Here is a 20,904-nt window from a genome sequence, read left to right as displayed (position 1 = left end):
TGTGTGTGTGTGCTTGCATGTGTGCGTTCTACCTGTTAGTCTTCAGGTTTTTAAGGCGAGCCTCCAGGTCATTTAGCAGGCTGACCTTTTTGCTGCACTGGGAACAGTAGACATCCATCAGTTCACCAGTGTTATGCTGACGCACCTTGCGAGGAGTTTGGCCTGCACTGTAAACACAAATGGCAACACACACAGTTTTTATCTGCCGACACACTTTAGGAGTTGTCATTTTAAATGTAACTGGCTTTGAGTACATATACATGTGCGACTGTTTGACCACATGAAACATAAGAAAAAAGTTCAAACCAGTCATGAGATTATCCATATTTTCTGACACAAATCCTTTTTGGACACATTCAATTTATACATGTATTTCAAATTAGTTTAGTTTATTGTGTATATTAGGAATGTACAGAAACAAGAAAAAATAAGTTGCCAAAATAAAGAAAGGCCATCATGCCTATCACAAAGATGTTCCATGTTAATAAATATACACTCCCTTCAATATCTCATAATAGTCACAATATTTTTCTCCCTGCTCACTGCTTATATAAAATCGACAAATATTTCACAGTTGAGTTTTCATAATGTTAACCTTAATCTCAAAATCTGTACATTTTCGGTTTAGGAGGTGCTGCACAAAATATAGTAAGTGTGAAGTGTTTGTATTGTAGTCAGTAAAACCTCTTCCCCAAGCTCAGTTGTATAGGACTTAAAAAATACGTCTTGTAAATCTGGGCCACGTTTTGCATTTAAATTTCCATGCCAACTCGATTTGGTGAGCTCTGTCTGCTTGGTATGCGTGGAAGGAACATGGAGCAGTATTGCCAGACTATCAGCCAGGAGACATAATCCCATTAAACCCAGGCCCTTTGATGAATATTAATATGGCCTTAAGGGCAGAGACTCCCATGCTTCAAATCTACATTCAAGACCCAGAATAACATGAGTCGGGTAATGATTCTGGAGCTTGTGGGGTGAATCCACATATACGTAATATTTAATATAGCTGAAACAACAGAAACTGGTCTATGTCTTTGTCATAACTTAGCCCTTTGAAAACAACAAATACGCATCTCCTGGTATGCTAGATGTTACTGGACTGACACACCTTTGCTACTTGGCCTGGAGGAAATGCTACGATTCATCAAAACAAATTAAGGTTATTTGCGCTGTAATTACCTTGACCTTGGGGTTTATCTGCACTGTTTTCCCACAGCACAAGAGAATACTGATTATGAACTACAGCATCAGCACATAAGGTAATCCGGTATCACCCAATTAGCTATACAATTAGCATATGAGATGTGTGACCTACAACTTTTGGAACAAGACAAACTTTTAAGAAAAGCAAAAACAAAAAGATTTTGACAATAAGTGAAAAAACTTGAGAGGAGGTAGGCTGAACGACTAATGCTGGGCTTACACTACACGACTTTTCATGCGATTTGACAGTCGCAGACAATCTTCCAATGTCGGTGGAGTTGTGGCGCGCGCACGTTATCTCAGTCGTTTGGTGGTCTTCCGACCCGATTTCAGCCAGACTTCTTCCCATCTTGACGTTCCGACATTATCAAACATGTTTGATAATATCGTTAGTCTTAAGGGGTTGGCTCAAGCGAAATGACGTGAACACTGTCACACTTTCGCATGCATCAAGCACGACACAGGAGGAGTGGCATTAGTCGCGACCTGTGTCCGCCTGTGCAGGCATTTATTTCGGGCACTTTTTCCTTGAAGCCTCGGCGGGAGAACCAGGCTGACAGCCGCGCAACTTTAACACTTTACCATCAAATATAGGGTTAGGAGTAGGGGTGTAACGGTACACTAAAGTCACGGTTCGGTACGTACCTCGGTTTTGAAGTCACGGTACGGTACAGTACGGTACGGTTCATAGTTAACGGAGAATGAACATCTTTAGCTGTCAGTAACTAGCTGACAGTAACATATATTTATTTTGAATTGTTTTAGTTTTACAGTCTCTAGTGTTTTCTCTCTGATGATGGCGTTTCCTCAGCGCAGTTTCCTTCCTGTTTTTAATGAATTTCTTATTTTGGGGTATGGATGGGTAGGAGGGGGAATGTTTTTGCATGTATGCATATCTCTGGGTGGGGGATGTGGGGGGGGGGGAGTTGTATTAAGCACTTTGTGTTACATTTGATTCTATGAAAAGTGCTATATAAATAAAGTTTGATTGATTGATATAAATAAAATGCATAACAAATATAAAAATACTGCTGCAATTCTCCAATAAATAAAATACTTATTAAATACCAGTGTAGGTGCAGCATAAACTAAAATTGCAATGAAAAAATATAGTGTTAATGCTCAGCAGGCTCTGTAAGCTGGTGTAAACAAAGGGTATGTCTTCTTTAAGGGTCTCTTTGAAAAAAATAAAATATTGCTGCAGCTCTCTTAAACTCTAAAGTGCTCTTATAAATATAAAAATTATCAAATAAAAGTGCTACTGCAGCATTAATTAAATGACAGCTTGTTTGTATTCAGTATAAAAAAGAAAATAATGTCTGGGTTTTGCCCAGCTCGTCTTTCTTCACAGTAATGGTGAGAGTAGCCAAACACCTGATGGTGCCTTTTCAAATGCGTATGCATGTTCGACGTGTTGCCTCCTACATAAGCGATCGCGGTGAAACAATAACCTGTGTGCCGACATTGTTCCACACGTCTATCACTGTTGTCATAATTCACCTGGAATCCGAAATTATCCCTCAAACGGGATTTGAATGTCAGGGGGGCGCCTGCGCGCTCCGGTTTCCTGTTGTCTTTAGCCATGCAGTTCACTCTCTGTTCGAAAGCACTGTATCATTTTGACTTGCACTACTCATAGACAGTAAAAGGGGGGGGGGGGGGGGACGCGACGCTGCTACTGCTAATAGTGATGCAAACGGAACACTAGAGCGGAGAGGTGTGTATCTCCTGCTCTGACCGCAGCTGGGAGGGACTGCTGCGTGAGGACTCGGCCGCCTGTCAGTGCTGTGGGACCGGGGGGAGTGGCCGTTGAGCACCCGCTGGCCGCTGCTCGTTTAGAAGTGTTAAGAGCGATACATGCTTTAGCGACAGCACAGGGTCTCCAAAAGTCACCAATAACACCAGAAAAAGTAGCTAGATTGGTCGCTGGTGGCTTTCTTAAAAAAAGAGTCGCCAGAGCGGTCTGAAAAGTCGCTAAATATAGCGGCTAAGTTGCTAACACTGCCTGACCCTAATGCTCACCATGGAGACTCTCATTATCGCTGGCTGCTACTGCGCACGTGCGAGCTGAGCCGCAGGCTAAATGGTCCGGGGGGAACTCCGACCACAAGTTTTAAGTTCCACACCGCAAAACAAGCCTGTACATTCGCCATAACGCTATGTACGCCACGAACGGACCGCGGTCCACCTCTGTAACACCAAATACGTGCCTGTACCGTCACGGTACGGTACAAATACGTGTACCGTTACACCCCTAGTTAGGAGTTAAAGTTATTGGGGGACGAGATCAGCAAATAAAGATGGTCAAATAACTAAAGGAAGTCCCCCGCTCAGAATATTGAATTAACCTTTTTTTAATTAAATAATCACTATCGCGTTTGCGGAAATAATATTAATCTCAAAAGGAATCTAGTTGTAGTCTTGCAATGTTAGACCCCCTGTCTTTTCAAAATCTCACTCTGTGACTGAAAACTAATGACTAGTTGTCTTCAGGTGTGAGCTGATTGTCTTCAGATGTAAGAGGGTTTCAGTCTTCGCTCTTTTCAAAGTCTTTTAAAAGTCCTCTAGTGTAAGCCCAGCATTACATGCCTGTGTTAATGTCAATGTGTTAGGTGGCATAGCAGTGTTCCTCTCTCTAGCGCTCTTACCTAGAGGGAACAGATGAGCCAAGGTCGGAGTATCCGTTTGTACCAGTTTCGTGGTCTGGGCAGGGGCTGCTGGGAATGTAGTCCGGTTCCTCTCCTTCTCCGTAGTCCTCAAACTGCTCCTCGTTCAGAGAGGCCGAGGAGCGTGTCGATAGGTCAGAAGTCACTGAGATGGTGGTGTGTCCACACCTGAGAAGAAAGAGGGAGGGAGGTTGGCATTATACTGAACTTAAACTCTGAAATGATTGTGATTAATCTATTGATTGATGATTGAAATGTATTTACGAACATGTAAAAGAAAACAGAAAAGGTCATAGAGAAAACAATAATATTACACAAAATAAAAAACGAGATACATGAATGAAACACCCTTGGTTGCGTGGCAATAGGACTTAGGCCTTCCTTTTCAAATAAAAGTTTTATAATATCAGTCCAACACTAGAAACTTAGAGAGTCTGGCTGAGAAAACAGCAACATCAAAGTGAATAGAAAAAAAAACAGAAGAATGTCTCTCCTCTATAATGCACTGGAATGAGGAGCATGAGACAGAACACTGAACAGCGGTAAAAAAAAGAAGAAGATGGAACTATGCTTACTTTTCCCCGGGGAAAAAGAGATCCCCAAGTGCGTCTTCTCTTTCTTCCGGTCTGATCAGCCCGTCGGAGGTGTCTGACCCCTGGGTGCTTTCCACAGCACTGTCTCTGTCTGATTCCCTCTCCCCCCTGCCCTCGTCTGCCACCTCCTCCTCAGGCTCCTCCACCTCTCCAGGGAACAGCTGGCACTCGGGGACGGGGTCAGGATAGATCCGCGTGCACATGATGACCGGACAAACCCGCTCCTCCTCACCACCCTTTGGGAAATGATGGGAAGAATGACCGAGATAGAGAGAGAAAAGAAGGGGGGTGGGGGGGATGGAGAGTTTATTGATGAGCAAGTTTACAAATTATTACAGACACTAACCTGAAAAAAAAAAAGAAAAATCTCAGAGCTGGTATTGTGCATGAATACTAAAACAGATGACTTGTTATAGTGCAAATTTGACTAAATGTAACCACATTCAGAATAAAAAATGTAATTCACATAATGATGAACAATTTAGTAGATTAAGCAATTAACAAAATGACCACATCACAACCACTTAAACCTGTAGGCATACAGGGAAATAATTATAATCATTTTCTAATGTTGAGATAATAAAAGGGCTTGGGAATTCATTTGAATGGCCAAACTCATTTTAGGAGAGCTGCCCACAAAATAGTTGCAAGTGTTGTGAGTAACAGTTGTGGATTCAGTTTCAGGAGGGGGGTAAAAGGCCAACAGGCCAAAGTTCACAGGTCCAGCTCAATCTAGTTTCCCTACTCAACGGCTCAAATAATCCAGTCTAATGCAACAGAGAACAAGGACTTCTCACAGCATGACTGAACTGCTGAGACATGCAGCAGCATGAAAGCAGAGGCAGGTGAAGACAGAGTAGGGACAGAGCGTTGAGTAACAGAAAGCCATGGATGGATGGAGGCGGTGAGGAAGGATGAGTAAGGAAGAGAATAATGCAGCTGAGAAGAAAACAATGGAATACAGAACAAGGCCAAGAAGGAATGAAAGGGATTTAGCATTACAGATTAGAAAAGAGGTAGAGATATGACAAAGTAGCTGGGGGACAGTCCGGTTGGTATTAGACAACATTACAGACTAATGAAAGATTTCCACAACAGAGGTCCAAACTGCTCTCTTTCTCTTTCGCACACAATATCGACTTTTCATCCTTTAAGCTCCACTGATGTAGAAATCTTGGCTGAACAGCAAATTTATAATCCTACACACGATGTAAAGCAAACAAACTATCTGTACCTTTGTCTTATTTAAAATAGTTTTCTACTGACATTTATACTAATGTTTTAACCTTGTACTTGAAGAAAGTCTAAAATTACGTGTCTAACTTTTAATGGTCTGGGTGGAAATTATGCATATTACAGGATTTTTCAAAAATGGGAGGAGGTCCATAGGAATGCATAGTTAGATTTAAGCGGATTGATTCATTAATGAATAATAATATAAAGGATCAGGCCATAATAATCGCTTATCGGGATATATTGCTGTGTTTAAAAAAGGAGGTGCAGGTCCAGATCAAGACAAAGTTGATTTGAATTTTTTTTTTTTTAATAAGATTTTTTTTTTTACGAAGCTACCTTGACCATTTTTGATGCAATACTAAAGAGGTGCGTTAGTTACGAATATTAGTGCTTTTGCCATCTTTTCAGTGTGGTTTATACTGTATGTTCAATTATGCAGGCTTGTGTACAGCAACACTCAAAAGTGATCATTCAACCCATTAAACTGTGGCCCTGTTCTGTAACAAAGAGCCAACATGGGGTCTGTAGCTAAGTCGCAGAGAATAGAGTGAAGGATAAAGGTTCTTTTTAGCATTCCTTAGACCAGTCTCCTCATTTCCCTGAAGCAGAAAAAAGAAAAACAGTGAGAGTCAACAAAATAGGCAGACCCCCCTCTGTACTGCACCACAACAATTCAAAAAAACTGAACAAGCTAACACAGCAGGGCGGTTTGACAACTGTTGTATTCGTTCAGAGGAAAGGATGAGAGGGTAAATTTCTGTAAATGTAGTGCTAGCTCACAAAATATAAACAAATATCCAATTTACAAACAAACTATCCTTTCCATATTTTTATTAATGCCTTCATTCACATTATGCATATGCTACACTTGTAGAATATACCCAGTACAGGGTAAGCTGTATTTCAATGCAACCGAACAGCTAATTTTGAAGTATATAAAGAGTATTTTTCTTCTATTAAGGTGAATGCGTGTCAGCAACTCACTCAAGTTTTCTGACCCTGAAACCATACATGGTGAGCAGTCGGACAGGTATCAATGTCAGGAGAACTGAGGTCACACATTTCAGACCGCCAATTAAATCTTTACTGACAGCTGTTGTTTCAAGTAAAGACACTGGTGGACAGTTATGTCGTAAAACAGTGTATGCATCTCTGTTTTAAGGTTCAAATGAGAATAGCACAAAATATGACGACTGAAGGAAAAGCTACGTGTGTGTGTGTGTGTGTGTGTGTGTGTGTGTGTGTGTGTGTGTGTGTGTGTGTGTGTGTGTGCCACTCTCTGTATGCATTCTTCAGAACAGCCTGGAGGCCTTAACTGCCAAAACATGAGACTGCAGAGGGTTTGCAGTTGCTTGATTCCCAAGAGCACAAAAACAACAAGCCAGCCAAACAGCATCCAACCTGCCAGTGGCTTTGAACCGAGGACGCCAAATTCTGCTGTGCTTTTTACTCTCTGCCTGAAGCCTAACACGCCTTCACCCTTTGGCCTTCAGAGGATTTTATCATAATTTCATGTTTGGGCTTGGTATGAATCAGTGTTACTGATAATGAATCAGCAGGTTTCATGAGGGGAATTAATACATGTTTTAGTGTGTAAAGCATTTCAGTGTTTGGTAGGACACCTAATGCATTATGCAACATTTATTTTATACCACAGTGTATTTGTTTTGCACCAAGGTGTTCTTACATTTCAAAAGAATCTTTCAAAACACAATGAAACCATGCTCTCATCAGTAAAATAATTCAATATCCATAAACTAACCATACCAATTTCAATATTAAGCGTAACACACACTATGCCGTATAGTCAAGATGGTAAAATAAATAATTAAAATGTTATGTTTTCCAAATGCATAACAGAATTGTATTTACTGATAGATAGTTACTGTATTGTGCTTTGATTTCAGAGACAGGAAAATACTGTACACGTACAACAATGAGGCATCTTTTTATCATTACTCTGCATAGCATGCATGCTGTTGTACATATTAGATATTTTATTTTAAATAAAATAGGAAAAAAGATTTATGATCTCTTTCTGCTGCAGGGTTTGACCTATAGTTGAAATAAAGGCATCCTATGATTTCTCTCTCCCACTCTCCATTGTCAGAGAAGAACAAGATGGAGAGACGAGAAATTCAGGTTGAATGAACAGACCTTTGCTGTGTTTGGGTCAAATACAGAGTAAATGTGTATAGAGACTGTATGTATTTCAACAACCACTAGTCATTTGTGTATGTGTGGAAAATCTCTATCCATTTACCTCCTTAGCCTAACCTCTGTGTAAATAATGTGTTTAAAGCTCAGCTCCTACACATCCTCAATCCTCACTTTACTGCTCACATGTGACACATGTATTACAGGTCATTCATTTACCTGTCATGCAGGACTGAATAACATGTATACACATATAAACTTTATCTGGGAAAATACAGACACCTACAGCATAGACATAGAGATTGTCAGCCCAGATTTTTTCAGGTGGAGAGGCAGTTGTGCAGCATGAATAATTATGTATGAGAGGGAGTAAGAAAGAGACTCTAACACGAACAGATTCTTAGGGAAAGTGTATTATTTATATCCACTGCAGCTGCAATAGAAATGTGAGAAGTGAGGATAAAAGAGGACAGAAAATAAAGACACTTGTCACGTCCCTATGGGAAGCTGATGAGAGAGACAGAGAGATCCCCACATATAAAGTGAAGAGCAGCTGCTGATATCTGTGCAAAACACACACACACTAATCAACTTTGGAAATCTTTTTTAAGTAACCGGAACATATATGAAAATGCAGATAAGCTTGACACTGGTGCCTAACAATGGAAGAATGGAGGTTTAAGTAATATTATTGATGACTACCAATCCCACCATGTTGACACAGTCCTGAAAAGTCAAAACATTGGGAAATGCATCTGTCATGCAAAAGTCTATGTTATTGTTTTGCAATTCCTGCTACAATACTGTTTGCTAGGGAGTTAAACGTACAATGTCTTCTCATTAATAAATTAAGTATGCATTTCTATAAGAGACATTTTTGGAACAAAACAATTGAATGGAGCGCAAACTTGCACTCAGAGATATGCTGAAAAGTTGATTTCAAACTCCTCCTACTTATATTCATATGAATGTGTATGTCCGTGATCTGTAGTCAAATTAATAACCAAATACAGACACAAACAGTAGAGGTCTATTTTAGGAAGTCAAGTCACATACTTGGTGTAGGCCTATGGTATTTCATATAAGGATACTAGGAGGCAAAGTGGACAGCAGATCTTTTTCAGAGCAGTGATTAGTTACACCTTTCCTAAGGGAGACTGCCCTCCCAAGAAGGCTGACAGAATCAGTTGTTTCAGCATATGCTTAACGACATATGTTTACGATCAAGTGACAAAGCACTCTAGCAGCCGTAACAAATATGACGGGAGTGAAAGAGTAACTCAGGTGACATTATAAAGTTAAAGTAAACAGAGTTCAAGTAGAAAGGAAGTCGGGAACGGTTCAAGTCAACACAATATTGGACTTTAACACAGGAGACTGCTATTCGTTTCCTGTTTCTAGCCAAGCGTCAACTTTGTTTTTCTTCAAAGCATAACCATTATTGTTCCATGTAACTTTGGTTGCGTCAGAGAGGTTAAAAATGCCATAGGTATATTCTCATAACTGAATAAACAAACTTAACTCACAGGAAAATTGGATCCCTGAAACACTTTTGAAGCTAAATAGCTACCAGAAAAGTTACTGTTTCACTCTTGTGGTATACAGCAGCAGGACCTGCCCTTTAAAAAACACATTATATACTTGCATTTGGTTCCAGGTGCTTCAAAATAATTTTTTATTGATTTATGATGATATAATTGTTCAATACCAAGAATTAAATGTAGAGTAAATATGTTTTGTAAACTAACTGTAGGCTCAGCAAATGTAAACAAGTCCCCCTCCCAGGGGCGTTGCTGGACCCCTTTCACTGGGGGACGTGCCCCACTGTTGAACTGCTGTGCGCCAGTAAAAAAAGACTACACACATAATTCACCCCAATAGCCGCACATTTCATACACAGCAGGCATTCCAAAATGTTTTGTGGGCCAGTGTGCCAATAGAGCTCTATGTCTAGAAACTCCCCGGCCATCTTTTCTAAAACTGCATTGTGCACCTTTAACCAAGTGTTTACTATGGTAACCACCACAATGGAGGTCCCCTCAACTTAACAATCAATTTTTTTAAACCAGACTTTCCTGATTTTTCCCCTATAACCTTACCGAGTCATGTCTAAACTAGGCCTTAGCCAGAATACTGTCAAATTGTGACGAAGATTTTTTCTTCAACTGTGAATGGAATGGATGTAATGATTACATCCATTATTTAGGGACAAATAATGTGATCAATATTCGATTATCACTATATTCTTGTTTAAAACAAATGCCTACATGCGCACGCACAGAAAACACACACACACACACACACAGACAGTGACAAGCAGAGAGACGTGAACTAATTATTTACTGAAAGGCCGATTCATTTGAGGTTAGTGTTCCACCTCAAAGTCATCAACATTGTTGCAGTGGCCGTTAAAAAAGATTCTCTCTCTCAAGCCACTTCTTCCAACACCTCCTAAATCTAAGGTGAGTGCTGAGAGTCAATGCCATTTTAGTGCTGATTCTGAACAAATCATTAATCTTTCCCTCTAGCACAGTTGAGAATTACGTGGATCAAGGCGATATTGATCTAAATGTAAAAAGAGGGAGTTTTCTTATTTTATTTATTCCCCAACAATGACTTGGCACGACTGGCACAACATGAATATCAGTAAGTATTCTGCTGAAAATGCTGCCAGTAGAGAGAGATTTACACACGTCTAATTTAGTTTCACTAGTTCTTTATAAAGCTTATTATCGATTATGTTTTAGAGATGACACCTTTTACTATACTGCATTTATTTGACACTAGTAGCATATTCCTTTACAGATTGAGATTATTAAAACTAAGTAAATTAGTATACTTAAATTTGCAGTGATGCTGATACTTTTGGTTAAGTAATGTTAAATGCAGACATTTTACTTTTAAGTACATCTACACTGCAGTATTGCTGATTTTAATTAAGCCAAAGATCTGAGGACTATTTCCAACGCTGCTTGTTTGAAACTATTCCAGAAAGAAAACTCAATTACCAAAGAAAATAGATTATAACTGTGTGGCAGATAATGCGGTTAAAATTAATTAAAGAAGCAAATAAAAAGAAATTTTTAATGATATTGATCTGCAGTGTATTTCATTCATTAATAATCTGTGCTGCATTTGAAAAGTTTAAGCGTGAAAGAGATAAAGCAGTCTTATACAGCTTTAAGCGAGAGGAGGTCTCGACTGAGGACTCCCTCTGAGAATATCAGAAGAACATTTTTGTGGTGAGATATGCGCAGAAATAGATTAAAGTAATTATACAGCGTGTTGTTCCTGTTGCCTCCTTGTTGTACAACTAGCTTGACGACAAGGATCTTGTTGTGAACAATAACGCAAAACAGGAGTTGTGAAAACTACAAAGAAAACAAAATGAAGTAGAGATGAAGTACTACACCAATGCAGGGGTGGGGACTGGATGAGCAGACAACTTTCATCAACTGTATTGATCCACACAGATGAAGCTTTGATTTAGCGTGAGTCAGCAGCAAAGGGATTGGAGGATGTGAAGAGAATGGAGGGAGGAATATAATGGATGGATCAGGAGAGGAAAGAAAGAAAGAAAGAAAGAAAGAAAGAAAGAAAGAAAGAAAGAAAGAAAGAAAGAAAGAAAGAAAGAAAGAAAGAAAGAAAGAAAGAAAGAAAGAAAGAAAGAAAGAAAGAAAGAAAGAAAGAGAGAGAGAGAGAGAGAGAGAGAGAGAGAAATAGCAGCAGTCTCTCGCCTTGTGTTTGTCAGACAGAGATGAGAGGCGTTTCTCTGCAGAGGCTTATCCTCTCTCTCGCTCTCTCTTTGGTCCTGTCATTCTCTCTCACTCTTTCTTTCCATTCAGCCCTGAGCTCCTCAAGTGCTGCCACAACAGAAATATTCACCTATAAAGTGAATGGTTTAATGCTTGTGCGTTGATATTCAGCATTTTGACTTTTTTGTTATAAGTGGCTACTCTGTTTTGAGCCTCAGATCCCATTCCCAATTCTTGAATAAAAAGCTGAAATTATTATGAAATTATTATCTGATAAAATGATCATCTGTGTCATGAACATCTATGGTTTTTAATCTGTTTTTCAAAAATCAAACGTTTTTGTGTGTGGGGGTGTGTATGTGCACATACACATGTCTGTATTATTCAGCTCCTAAAGTAAGCAAGTATTCCTATGCATGCACACACTCACACATTTCACAAAGGGAAAGCAATGACTCATATTGCACGAACATTTTTTTTCAACACTGTGAGAGACTTAGGCAGCAAATGAAACCCACGCACACACACACACACACACACACACACTACGATGAAAAAAGGCAAAGGGAGTTTAGCTAAATATGCTCGCCTAACAATAATTTTAACACAAAACACCTGAGACACGTCATTGAGAGAACTTTTAAATAAAGTCAATCTTCCTCCCTGCTCATTCAACTTGAAACCTTTATCTAAAACATCAACACTGGGGCTTTGTGAGCAGCTTTACACACACAGCGAGACATCTATAAAAAGCACTCTGAAAAGGTTTCAATCAAAACACGTATATTAGTTTCTACCTGCGATCATGGGGAACAGGTAGCTCATTGGATTACCAGGAATGTTGCACTGGACAAAGGACAATGTAGGGAGGGACTGGAGCTGAACACTGGAGACTGTGTGCAGGACTTCTCAATGAAACCCAGCTTAGATGTGCACAGGAAACCCCAAGAGGGGAAACAGTGCGTGTGCCTGTGTTTTCTGTTGTATTTCTGTGTGAGCTGAACGAGGCAAAAAATAGCTTTCAAAAGTAGAAGGTGAATGTAAGTGAAAGTACAGAGTGAGTTTATTTTGGCTAATCCTGACTTCATGTAGGGGGGTTTTCAATGCAGAAATTTGGATTTAGAGTGAAGAATAATATCTATAGGATTTGTAGGATTTGAGTAAAGGGTTAACACCAGAAAGTGTTAACCCTTTAACGGTTAACAAGTAAACACATGTGTGTGGGTGTGTATATATCACAGGCCCGTTAAACAAGGAGAACTTGATTTAGAGAAGGTTAAGTGTCTTATTAAATTGTTTTTTTTTGTGTGTTTTTGCAATTTAATGAGGGAAGTAGGCTACATGTTTTTTTCTAAAGAATTCCTTGGAAAATCACGAGAAAATGTAGCTCTATTAACTGTAAATCATGAAGCTGCACGCAAAGCAATTGTTGTATCCTGCTGATGACTGCAGCTGGTGCATTCAGTCAATAAGCTACATGTGCAAGTTTGCGTGTCAGTGTGTGAATGTGTGGTATCAAAAAGATACAATCTGAAAGTTAAACCAAAGTGCTACGTTGTAGATCATCCCTTAGGTGAAATAAGTGACAAAGCAAAAAGGAAGGATGCAAAATGCTTTTGTGGGTATGTGGTATAAAAGTCTACATGTAGGTCAAACAGTATCACTGTCATATTGAATGTACTTACGAAAAGCTGCCCATACACACCAAGTAGGCAAGTGAATGCTGCTATGTGTGTGTGTGTGTGTGTGTGTGTGTGTAATATAATATATTTAATAATAAATACCAGAGTAAGCAGCACATCTTCATATTTGCTGCATTTATGCTTGATAACTGACAAAAACAAAACTTATATTATACGATTATCATTCACTGCCATTATTTGAGATTGCAGGAAGAGAAGGCAGATTCATCTTCAAGATAAAAAACAAAAACCCCTAACATATCCCTAGCAGCCCAAATGCTTAGCAAGTCTGCCTAATTCATTGTTTATGTCTGCTGCCTCACAGCCAAAGCGTGCCGCGTCTAGCGCAATGACTAAAAAGAAAAGAAGGCACCTCGCTGTCATTCTTTAACAAAGTGCATTGTCTTTCTGTCTGTTGATGGGGGCACCCTGACGGTGCCGTTAGCAGCAGACCATCGGCAGGTGGTCAAGCCTCTGCCTCTCATCAGCTGTTGCCTGTATATTCTACCATTCAAATGTTCATGTCTGTGCTATCAAAACTGTATTCAAACTATTTCTAAAAAGAAAACAATAGCAGCCAAGAGAGTGTCTGGCAGTGTTAGCACAAGGTCAGACAATATTTTGCAATGAAACAACAGTATATTAGTAAGTGTGAGTGTATTTTTGTTGAGACACTTATTTCTTTTGGCTAGAAATGTGTTAGAAAGTACGAAATAAATCATAGGGGGGAGTGACTTCTTAAACTGCAGCAGATTAGCCTCCAATCATCCCTTACAGCTCAGTGCTGCAAGCTAATCTAGTTATTCTAGTCCTGGTTCACACGCTGTGCACTGCTAAAGACACTTGGCTGAATCTCAATGTTTAAACTTACTCAGATTACAGGAAGTTAAAAACAAATATTCAACAATATTCCCATAAGCAAAATGATTTAAGTTGAAAACAAAACTCTTGGGCCCTTAGACAATCAACTAAGAAATTCTTGTTGTTCTTGTTGGCTGAGGAACAGTAAATCTCCTTATGTAATGTCTGTCCAGTCACAGACCAGGACAATTGAAAATGACTACAGAGTCTCACGTCACGCATTGCTATTGAGATCCCCACACAATACCAATAAATCTCACCTTGCATTTCTATTTTTGGAGCGATGAATGCATATTAGTTAGCTGGTTCACAAAAGTACAGGGTCCTGTATTGTCAACAGCACATTGTATTCTCAATTATTTTTAGATTGTTTACATTCCGCCAGATAATCTGAATTACAGTATATTCAATTTTTTTAATTATGACACAAAGACACATCTTTTAACTGTTGCATGTTTTACATGTTATGTAAATGAATATTGTGTGTATGTACACACAATATTCATTTCCATAATATTAACATACACACAATATTAATATACATAACATACACCATCTAAAAATATTTAGTAGTAAATCAAGTTTGTTCCAATACAATGCCCTGTTATGTGTGTAGAATGTATACAGCGCACCTGAACTTTCAGTGTGGTCGGTTAAAACACAATGTGATTATGGTATAAACTTCTCCCTCTTCACTGAACTGTGGCCTAATTAAACAGCCTGGAATGATTTAGAGAGCATAATGATTTCAGAAGATTTCCAAATAACTGAATAATATTATACACTTACGATGTTAGATACACATGACTGAGCCCAAATCATTACAGCCAACGATGTTTCACATATGTGCCGAATGTCATTAACCTCAATCCTGATTGACAGCAAGACAGTTAACGTTTAAGGTATGTATCTATCCCCTTTCTTTTTCAATCTATCTGTACCTGGAACTGGTATATACAGTACGTCCCGGACCTGTTCCCTGCACACTTCTTTAGATTTTGCTGTCTCTCTTTCTCTCTCTTTCCAGCTGCCTTTGTTTCCAATTAATCCCATTACCATCAGAGAGATGTTGAACCGCAACAGAGCCACCAGTGGCTGATGCAGGGAGAGAAAGAGAGAGAAAATGATGATAATGTTTACTGGAAGGCATGAGAGGAGAGGGAACGGAACAAGCAGTGCAATATAGTGTGATGACACAGACGCCAACAGCTGAGCGAGACAGACAGGGAAGCTGTGAGGCAGGGTCAGCTGCATGCAACACACAAACTCACACACACACACACACATTCTAACAAAAACTGGGGGACAATGGACTGTGCACTGCCCCCCCCCTTAACTCGCCAGTCTCCCCTCCTTCAATAAAACTATCGTTGCTTCATTCACGTTTTCGCCTCTGTCTCACAAAGCCCTCACATCTCCTCTACTCAGTCTTTTGCTCTGTTTTGTTCTCATTCTGTCAAGTAATATTTTCATCACCCCATTTTTCCAGTGTGTTGGGAGCAGTATGGTTGCTTACCCCGTGTACTAGTGAGGGGAGTCCATGGTCAGCAGTCCCCCTCTTTCCACCAGCCAAACCCTCAGCCACTGAAGTGATCCACTAGCCCGTTCAGCCGGGCTAAGTCCGTTGTCTGGGCTCACACACACACACAAACATACACAAACACACAGACACACCGCACAGGTGTTCCCGTCAAAGGCAATGTGAGGAAGAGTCGGGATAGTCCAAAGGGTGAGTCCCTGTTGTTGGTATAATCCAATGAGAGGCAGAGGAGCGGAGCAGGATGTATCGTCCACTTTAAAACACTGCACCGGCTGCCTGGCTTCTCCTACATCAACAGAGAATGTGACTGCTTCTTTCTCTTCCTGCAGCACACACACACATTCACACACATACACACACAAACACAAGCACAGACTCTGGACCTCACACACTTTCCCTCTCTCGCCGACTGGTTCGCCGGCTGACTCGCATTCACACAGTGAGAGCTCAGATCAGGCAACAGTTGTTGAATTCATGGCCCCTCCTCCCCCTTGTGGGTGGTTGCCTAGCAACTGGCTTATGTGGGCGGGGTTTGAGAGAGTCCTCACATTGCTCCACACTCTGCTCTCGGCTGCCGCCTACTCAGGCTATATTTGCATATCAAGCCCTGCCTGCCTCTCTGTCTGTGCCCGCTGGAGAAAAGGCCAGTGCCTGTGTGGGCTGTGGAGAGGGGGGAGGGAGGTGATTGTTGTCGCTTAAACTGAAACAGTTTATATTCAGTGATGCAGCAGATTTCACAAGATGGGTCCAAAAGAACAGACATATGCCTACTGGCAAGTCACAATAGCAAGGAGAGAAGGGTGGAGGAAGCATCAGAGAGAAGGAATGTGATGGCAAAGCAGCAAGTGGCATTAGTTGTTCATTTCAGGCCACAGTTCAGAAAATCCCCTACAATGCAACGTGTCCTTTAAAAACAGGAAAATCACCTATGACAAATATTTAAAACAAAATAAATCTGATTGACAAATAGCGGTGACACTGCTTACAGAAAAAAGTTTGTAAACTTTTCAAGTAGAAAGAAGTGGACTGGCCTTCCACCTCAAAGTGTAATTTGTCAGTCCTTACAGCTTATGAAGTAGTATCAGTGAAACAATTAAGTCAATTAATCATTAAGTCGACAAACACAGAATGGGTTTAAAACTATCTCAATAATGGATTCATAGTTAAAGTATTTTTTATTCAACAAATGCCCAAATACTGATATCAGCTTCTTCGATTAGAATATTGGCTTTCCTAGTTTTCTTGGTCTTTACCTTCTTGCCTTCTCTCTTTTCTGACGGTTGACATATCTTCAGCGTTTTAGTGTTTTTTTCATGACTCATACTCTGTGAGTTTGCCAATCTATGTGTCTCAGATTATATATATATATAGCATGTGTCTCGTATGCTAACAGAATGATGAGAAAAAGATGATGAGGAGGAGAGAGATATGATCCAAGCTGAGGGACCCAAATAAAACCTAATTTTGTGGAACGGAATTCACCATTTCTTTAATTTCCTTTCTCACTCACTCCCTCTCGCTGTCTTTCTCACTTTTCTAAGATGCTGGCAGTGAATCAGCCAATGGCCTGTTGCTATTTGTTTATGTGCAATTTGTTAGAGGGCTGGCCCCTTTTCAAAGTAACCATTTACAATTCTATTCATGTCTCATTCACCTGCCTCATTCAGACGACAGCACATAGCTAAGGACCAAGGGCCTGGATTTATACTTTCTCAAGGTACTTTCACACAGTTATGTTAATGCACTTCAGAGAGGGGAAGCCATTATTAAGTCTATTTCTGTAACCTGTATGATTGAGTGAAAGGAGGTCCAGTATTGAAGTAATGAGGGTAGGTGGCAAAGAGCATGTAGTGGTTGAGAAATCTGTATTATACTCATCATAGATGAATGGACACAAGGTTAAAGCGAGCACACATACCTTAAAGGTGCTGTAAGCGGAATGGTTCTTTTAAGGCCAGGACACACCAGTCCGACACGTTCCGACTACCCAAAAACTGGAGTCGCCGTTTCAGGAAGCTCCAGTCTTTCCGTCGCGGCCAAAAAACACACCGAGACGACTGTTTATTTTCCGTACGCTCTGCGCTTGCGCGGGACGTAATGTCTCCACAACAGCAGGCGGCGCTAATCTGTGTTGTGGCCCGAAAAAATACGAAAGCCAGAAATGATGGGACAGCTCTCTAGAGCATAAACATAGATAGAAATACGTATTTATATTTATGGACCATAAGAGCACAATTTTTAGCAGAGAGTGTCGAGCATGGTGTCGAGCAGTCAACAAGGGTTGATGCATGTGAGTACTCGCAAAACGAAACAAACAAACACATTAAAACGATGGCTAGCTGTTGTTAGCTGTTTGTGCTACCCGCCTCACTTCCGGGCTTCACTGATTCACTAGCCCTCCACCAATCAAATTGCTCCAAATGAAAGACGGTCGGCCGCCGATTGAACATGTTCAATCGGCGCAAAACAAGCCCGACTACCTCTACGTCGGCCGACGTCACGGCACACACCAAACAGATTCGTGTCCCGACCCTCTACCGACACTACGACGGCGATTATCTGGCCGGTGTGTCCTGGCCTTTAGATAACTTCCTGTCAGTTACTGCAGTTAGCAGTCCCCTCGCTCGTCCCTACGTCACCACATTAATGCATTGTGGTCTTCAAGCAGCGAGTTATCTAGCATCATCTCAGATCCATAAGTGTGATAAAACATGATAAAAACCATCAAAACAGACATTGCGAAGGATTGTTACCTGCTCCGCCATTGTAGGCGCATACACTATGCGCCTACAATGTTTATAAGTTTATTTGCCGATTACATGCAAAGCAGCTGACTGAGAGATCGGCTTCATGAAACGCGCACATTATGTCAGTGATCACTGTATGAATAAAGAGCAATTTAACACTTATATTAACATAAATAAATCGCTTATCTCACCTTTAAGAAACACACCGTTAAAGCGCACAGCACCGTCAGACCGCCGCATATATTTACCCTTTTTTCAAGCGTAGTTCGGCCACATCTTACTATGGCCAAATCTTGCAGGTGCAGCGCAGCGTATCAGTCTGCAAATCAGCAAAAGAAATCCTACATTTGGTGCACAATTGACCGGATAATATTTTTTTTGGGTAAGCCTTTATATAAATGGAGACTAACAGTTTTTCGGGTATCTACCTCTGCAACAGTACAATGCCCATATCTGCTTCAGCAACACATACAGAAGCAATAGATTTAAAAAAATGTAAATGAAAAATGTGCATGTTGCAAAGTACAGCTGAAACAGCTCTGTGGGGATTCCCAACCAGCTGCTGGGGTTCGCAATGCAGCAAGACGAATGATAGAGCGGGAGAGGGTGGGGGCAGAGATGGATGGAGTGAGAAAGGGAGAGGGGAGCAGAAGAGGCTTAGAAGAAATAAACGAGGCAGGGATACTCTACAGGGGGCAGTGGGTTGGTAGGCTGCTTATGTGGGCCGAGTGCTGTGTGCCAATGATGCTAATGCTACTTCTTGCAGATGTTGGAAAGATCTTGTAGAGATTTGAATTTATGAGGAAAAAGTTCAGATAAATTCACATATTCACGTGTGGTGCTGTAAACATGCATTTATGCAATGCCACACGTGTACCTAAGGATCTCCTGTGACAATCTTGTTATCCGTAAGTACATTTTCAGACTATTAGGCCAGCAGTTCTGCCATGTGTCCTTTACGTAGCTGCTGGCATTCAGCACTACACGCTGCATTTGATTCTTATCGAATTCCATTGGTGGTGAATTCCATTTCCATTACCCCCTTATAATCTTCAAACTGATTTAGTTTAATCAGGTATAATTTCTCACATAATTAATAACTACACCTAGTTTAACATGTTGCACTTTACAAACTGGGATTATACTCATCGTTATACAGGGCAGGGTTAGGGTTTGGAGGACTATATTTGAAGCTGACATCTGTTACAGAGCTTAAGATCTGGCAACATGCAGGGACTAACTGCACAACTTTATGATACAATGACAATGTTGGTAGTGGAGGTGGTGAGAGGAAGGGGTCAGTTCAGTTACAGTGTGAGAGCGCAAGTCTGCTGTATCATTTCTATTGAAATCTTTAGTTTTCCCGGCTTGATAGAAAATTGAATTGAATTGAATTGAATTGAATTGAAAATGTTTTTATTTCGAACAAGTAAACAATAAAAGACAAAAAAGCAATAATAAACAATAAAATAAATTAAACAAGTGGACAGTTACAATAAAGTAATATTTACACACAATGAAAACCACAAATGAAAATAAACTGTCTTACACTTGCTTTACCTGTTCGAAAAGGGGTGAGAAGAAGAAAACTTATTTAATCTCACCCCTTCTCCCTGATTTATATATCTATAATGACTATTGGCTTCCTTATTAGTGATATAATAATATTTCAAAATTAATAATACATATTAATATATATTAGTTTTCAATATGATACAATTTGTTACCAATTGCATATTTATCTAATAATATCGTCGTATTTATCTAATAATATTGTCAAGTAATCTTATAATAATAATAATATCTGATTAAACATTCAATATTATATAAATACCGTCAAATATATACAAATATACATACATGTAAACATATACAAACCATGAATAGATCAAGGCCACATGAAGATGGAGGGACCGTTTTGTTGAGACAGTATGACACACAAAAGTAGCAGGCATTAGTAGTAAGTATTGAGTGTGCAATATTTTATCCTGCTACGGCAGATCTAGTGAAAACAACAAATATTGTCTTTGAAATATGAACAACAGTCATACCAACAAGGTTTGCTCAGCATTCACAACACGTTTTGCATTGAATTGATCTTGAAATATAAGTCACGTATCCAGTAACACGTGCATATTTTGCACATCCTACAGCAGGACACATCTATCTGTTGTCGAGTCTATGGCTGTAATATGAGTGAAACCAGGCTACTGGGTTAGTGTTGCCTGCAGGGAAAACTCACGCACAATTGTGGCGGTATTGATTACTGTTCACATGGTGGGACTGCATCTGCTTATGGAAGGACACAATGTACAGAACTCTGACATAGTTACGAATGACAGACAAGTATCCAGTGTACAACTCCGCTCAGAGAGGAAGAGCAGCCATTTAGAATGGTATGCAAATCCACACACACACGCTTTGTGTGACAATAAACTGTAAGAAGAGACAATGTGAATTC

At 40.1% G+C, this 20,904-nt stretch overlaps 1 protein-coding gene across 1 annotated transcript in view; it reads right to left on the bottom strand.

Annotated features, from left to right (window-relative positions):
• The window catches only part of rab11fip4b (RAB11 family interacting protein 4 (class II) b), a 30,499-nt gene extending 14,378 nt beyond the window's left edge, over positions 1-16,121 (bottom strand). Inside the window, exons 1-4 of the mRNA XM_080028691.1 lie at positions 15,673-16,121; positions 4,448-4,701; positions 3,855-4,040; positions 33-167 (exon numbers count right to left, since the gene is read on the bottom strand). Coding sequence (XP_079884817.1) covers positions 33-167; positions 3,855-4,040; positions 4,448-4,668 — 542 coding nt within the window. The 5' untranslated portion in view covers positions 4,669-4,701; positions 15,673-16,121. The remainder of the gene's footprint in view (positions 1-32; positions 168-3,854; positions 4,041-4,447; positions 4,702-15,672) is intronic.
• Between the last annotated feature and the right edge of the window lie 4,783 nt (positions 16,122-20,904).

This window comes from Ammodytes marinus, assembly GCF_949987685.1.
Source record: "Ammodytes marinus genome assembly, chromosome: 6".
NCBI lineage: Eukaryota > Metazoa > Chordata > Actinopteri > Uranoscopiformes > Ammodytidae > Ammodytes > Ammodytes marinus.
This window is presented reverse-complemented; position numbering and strand designations above follow the sequence as displayed.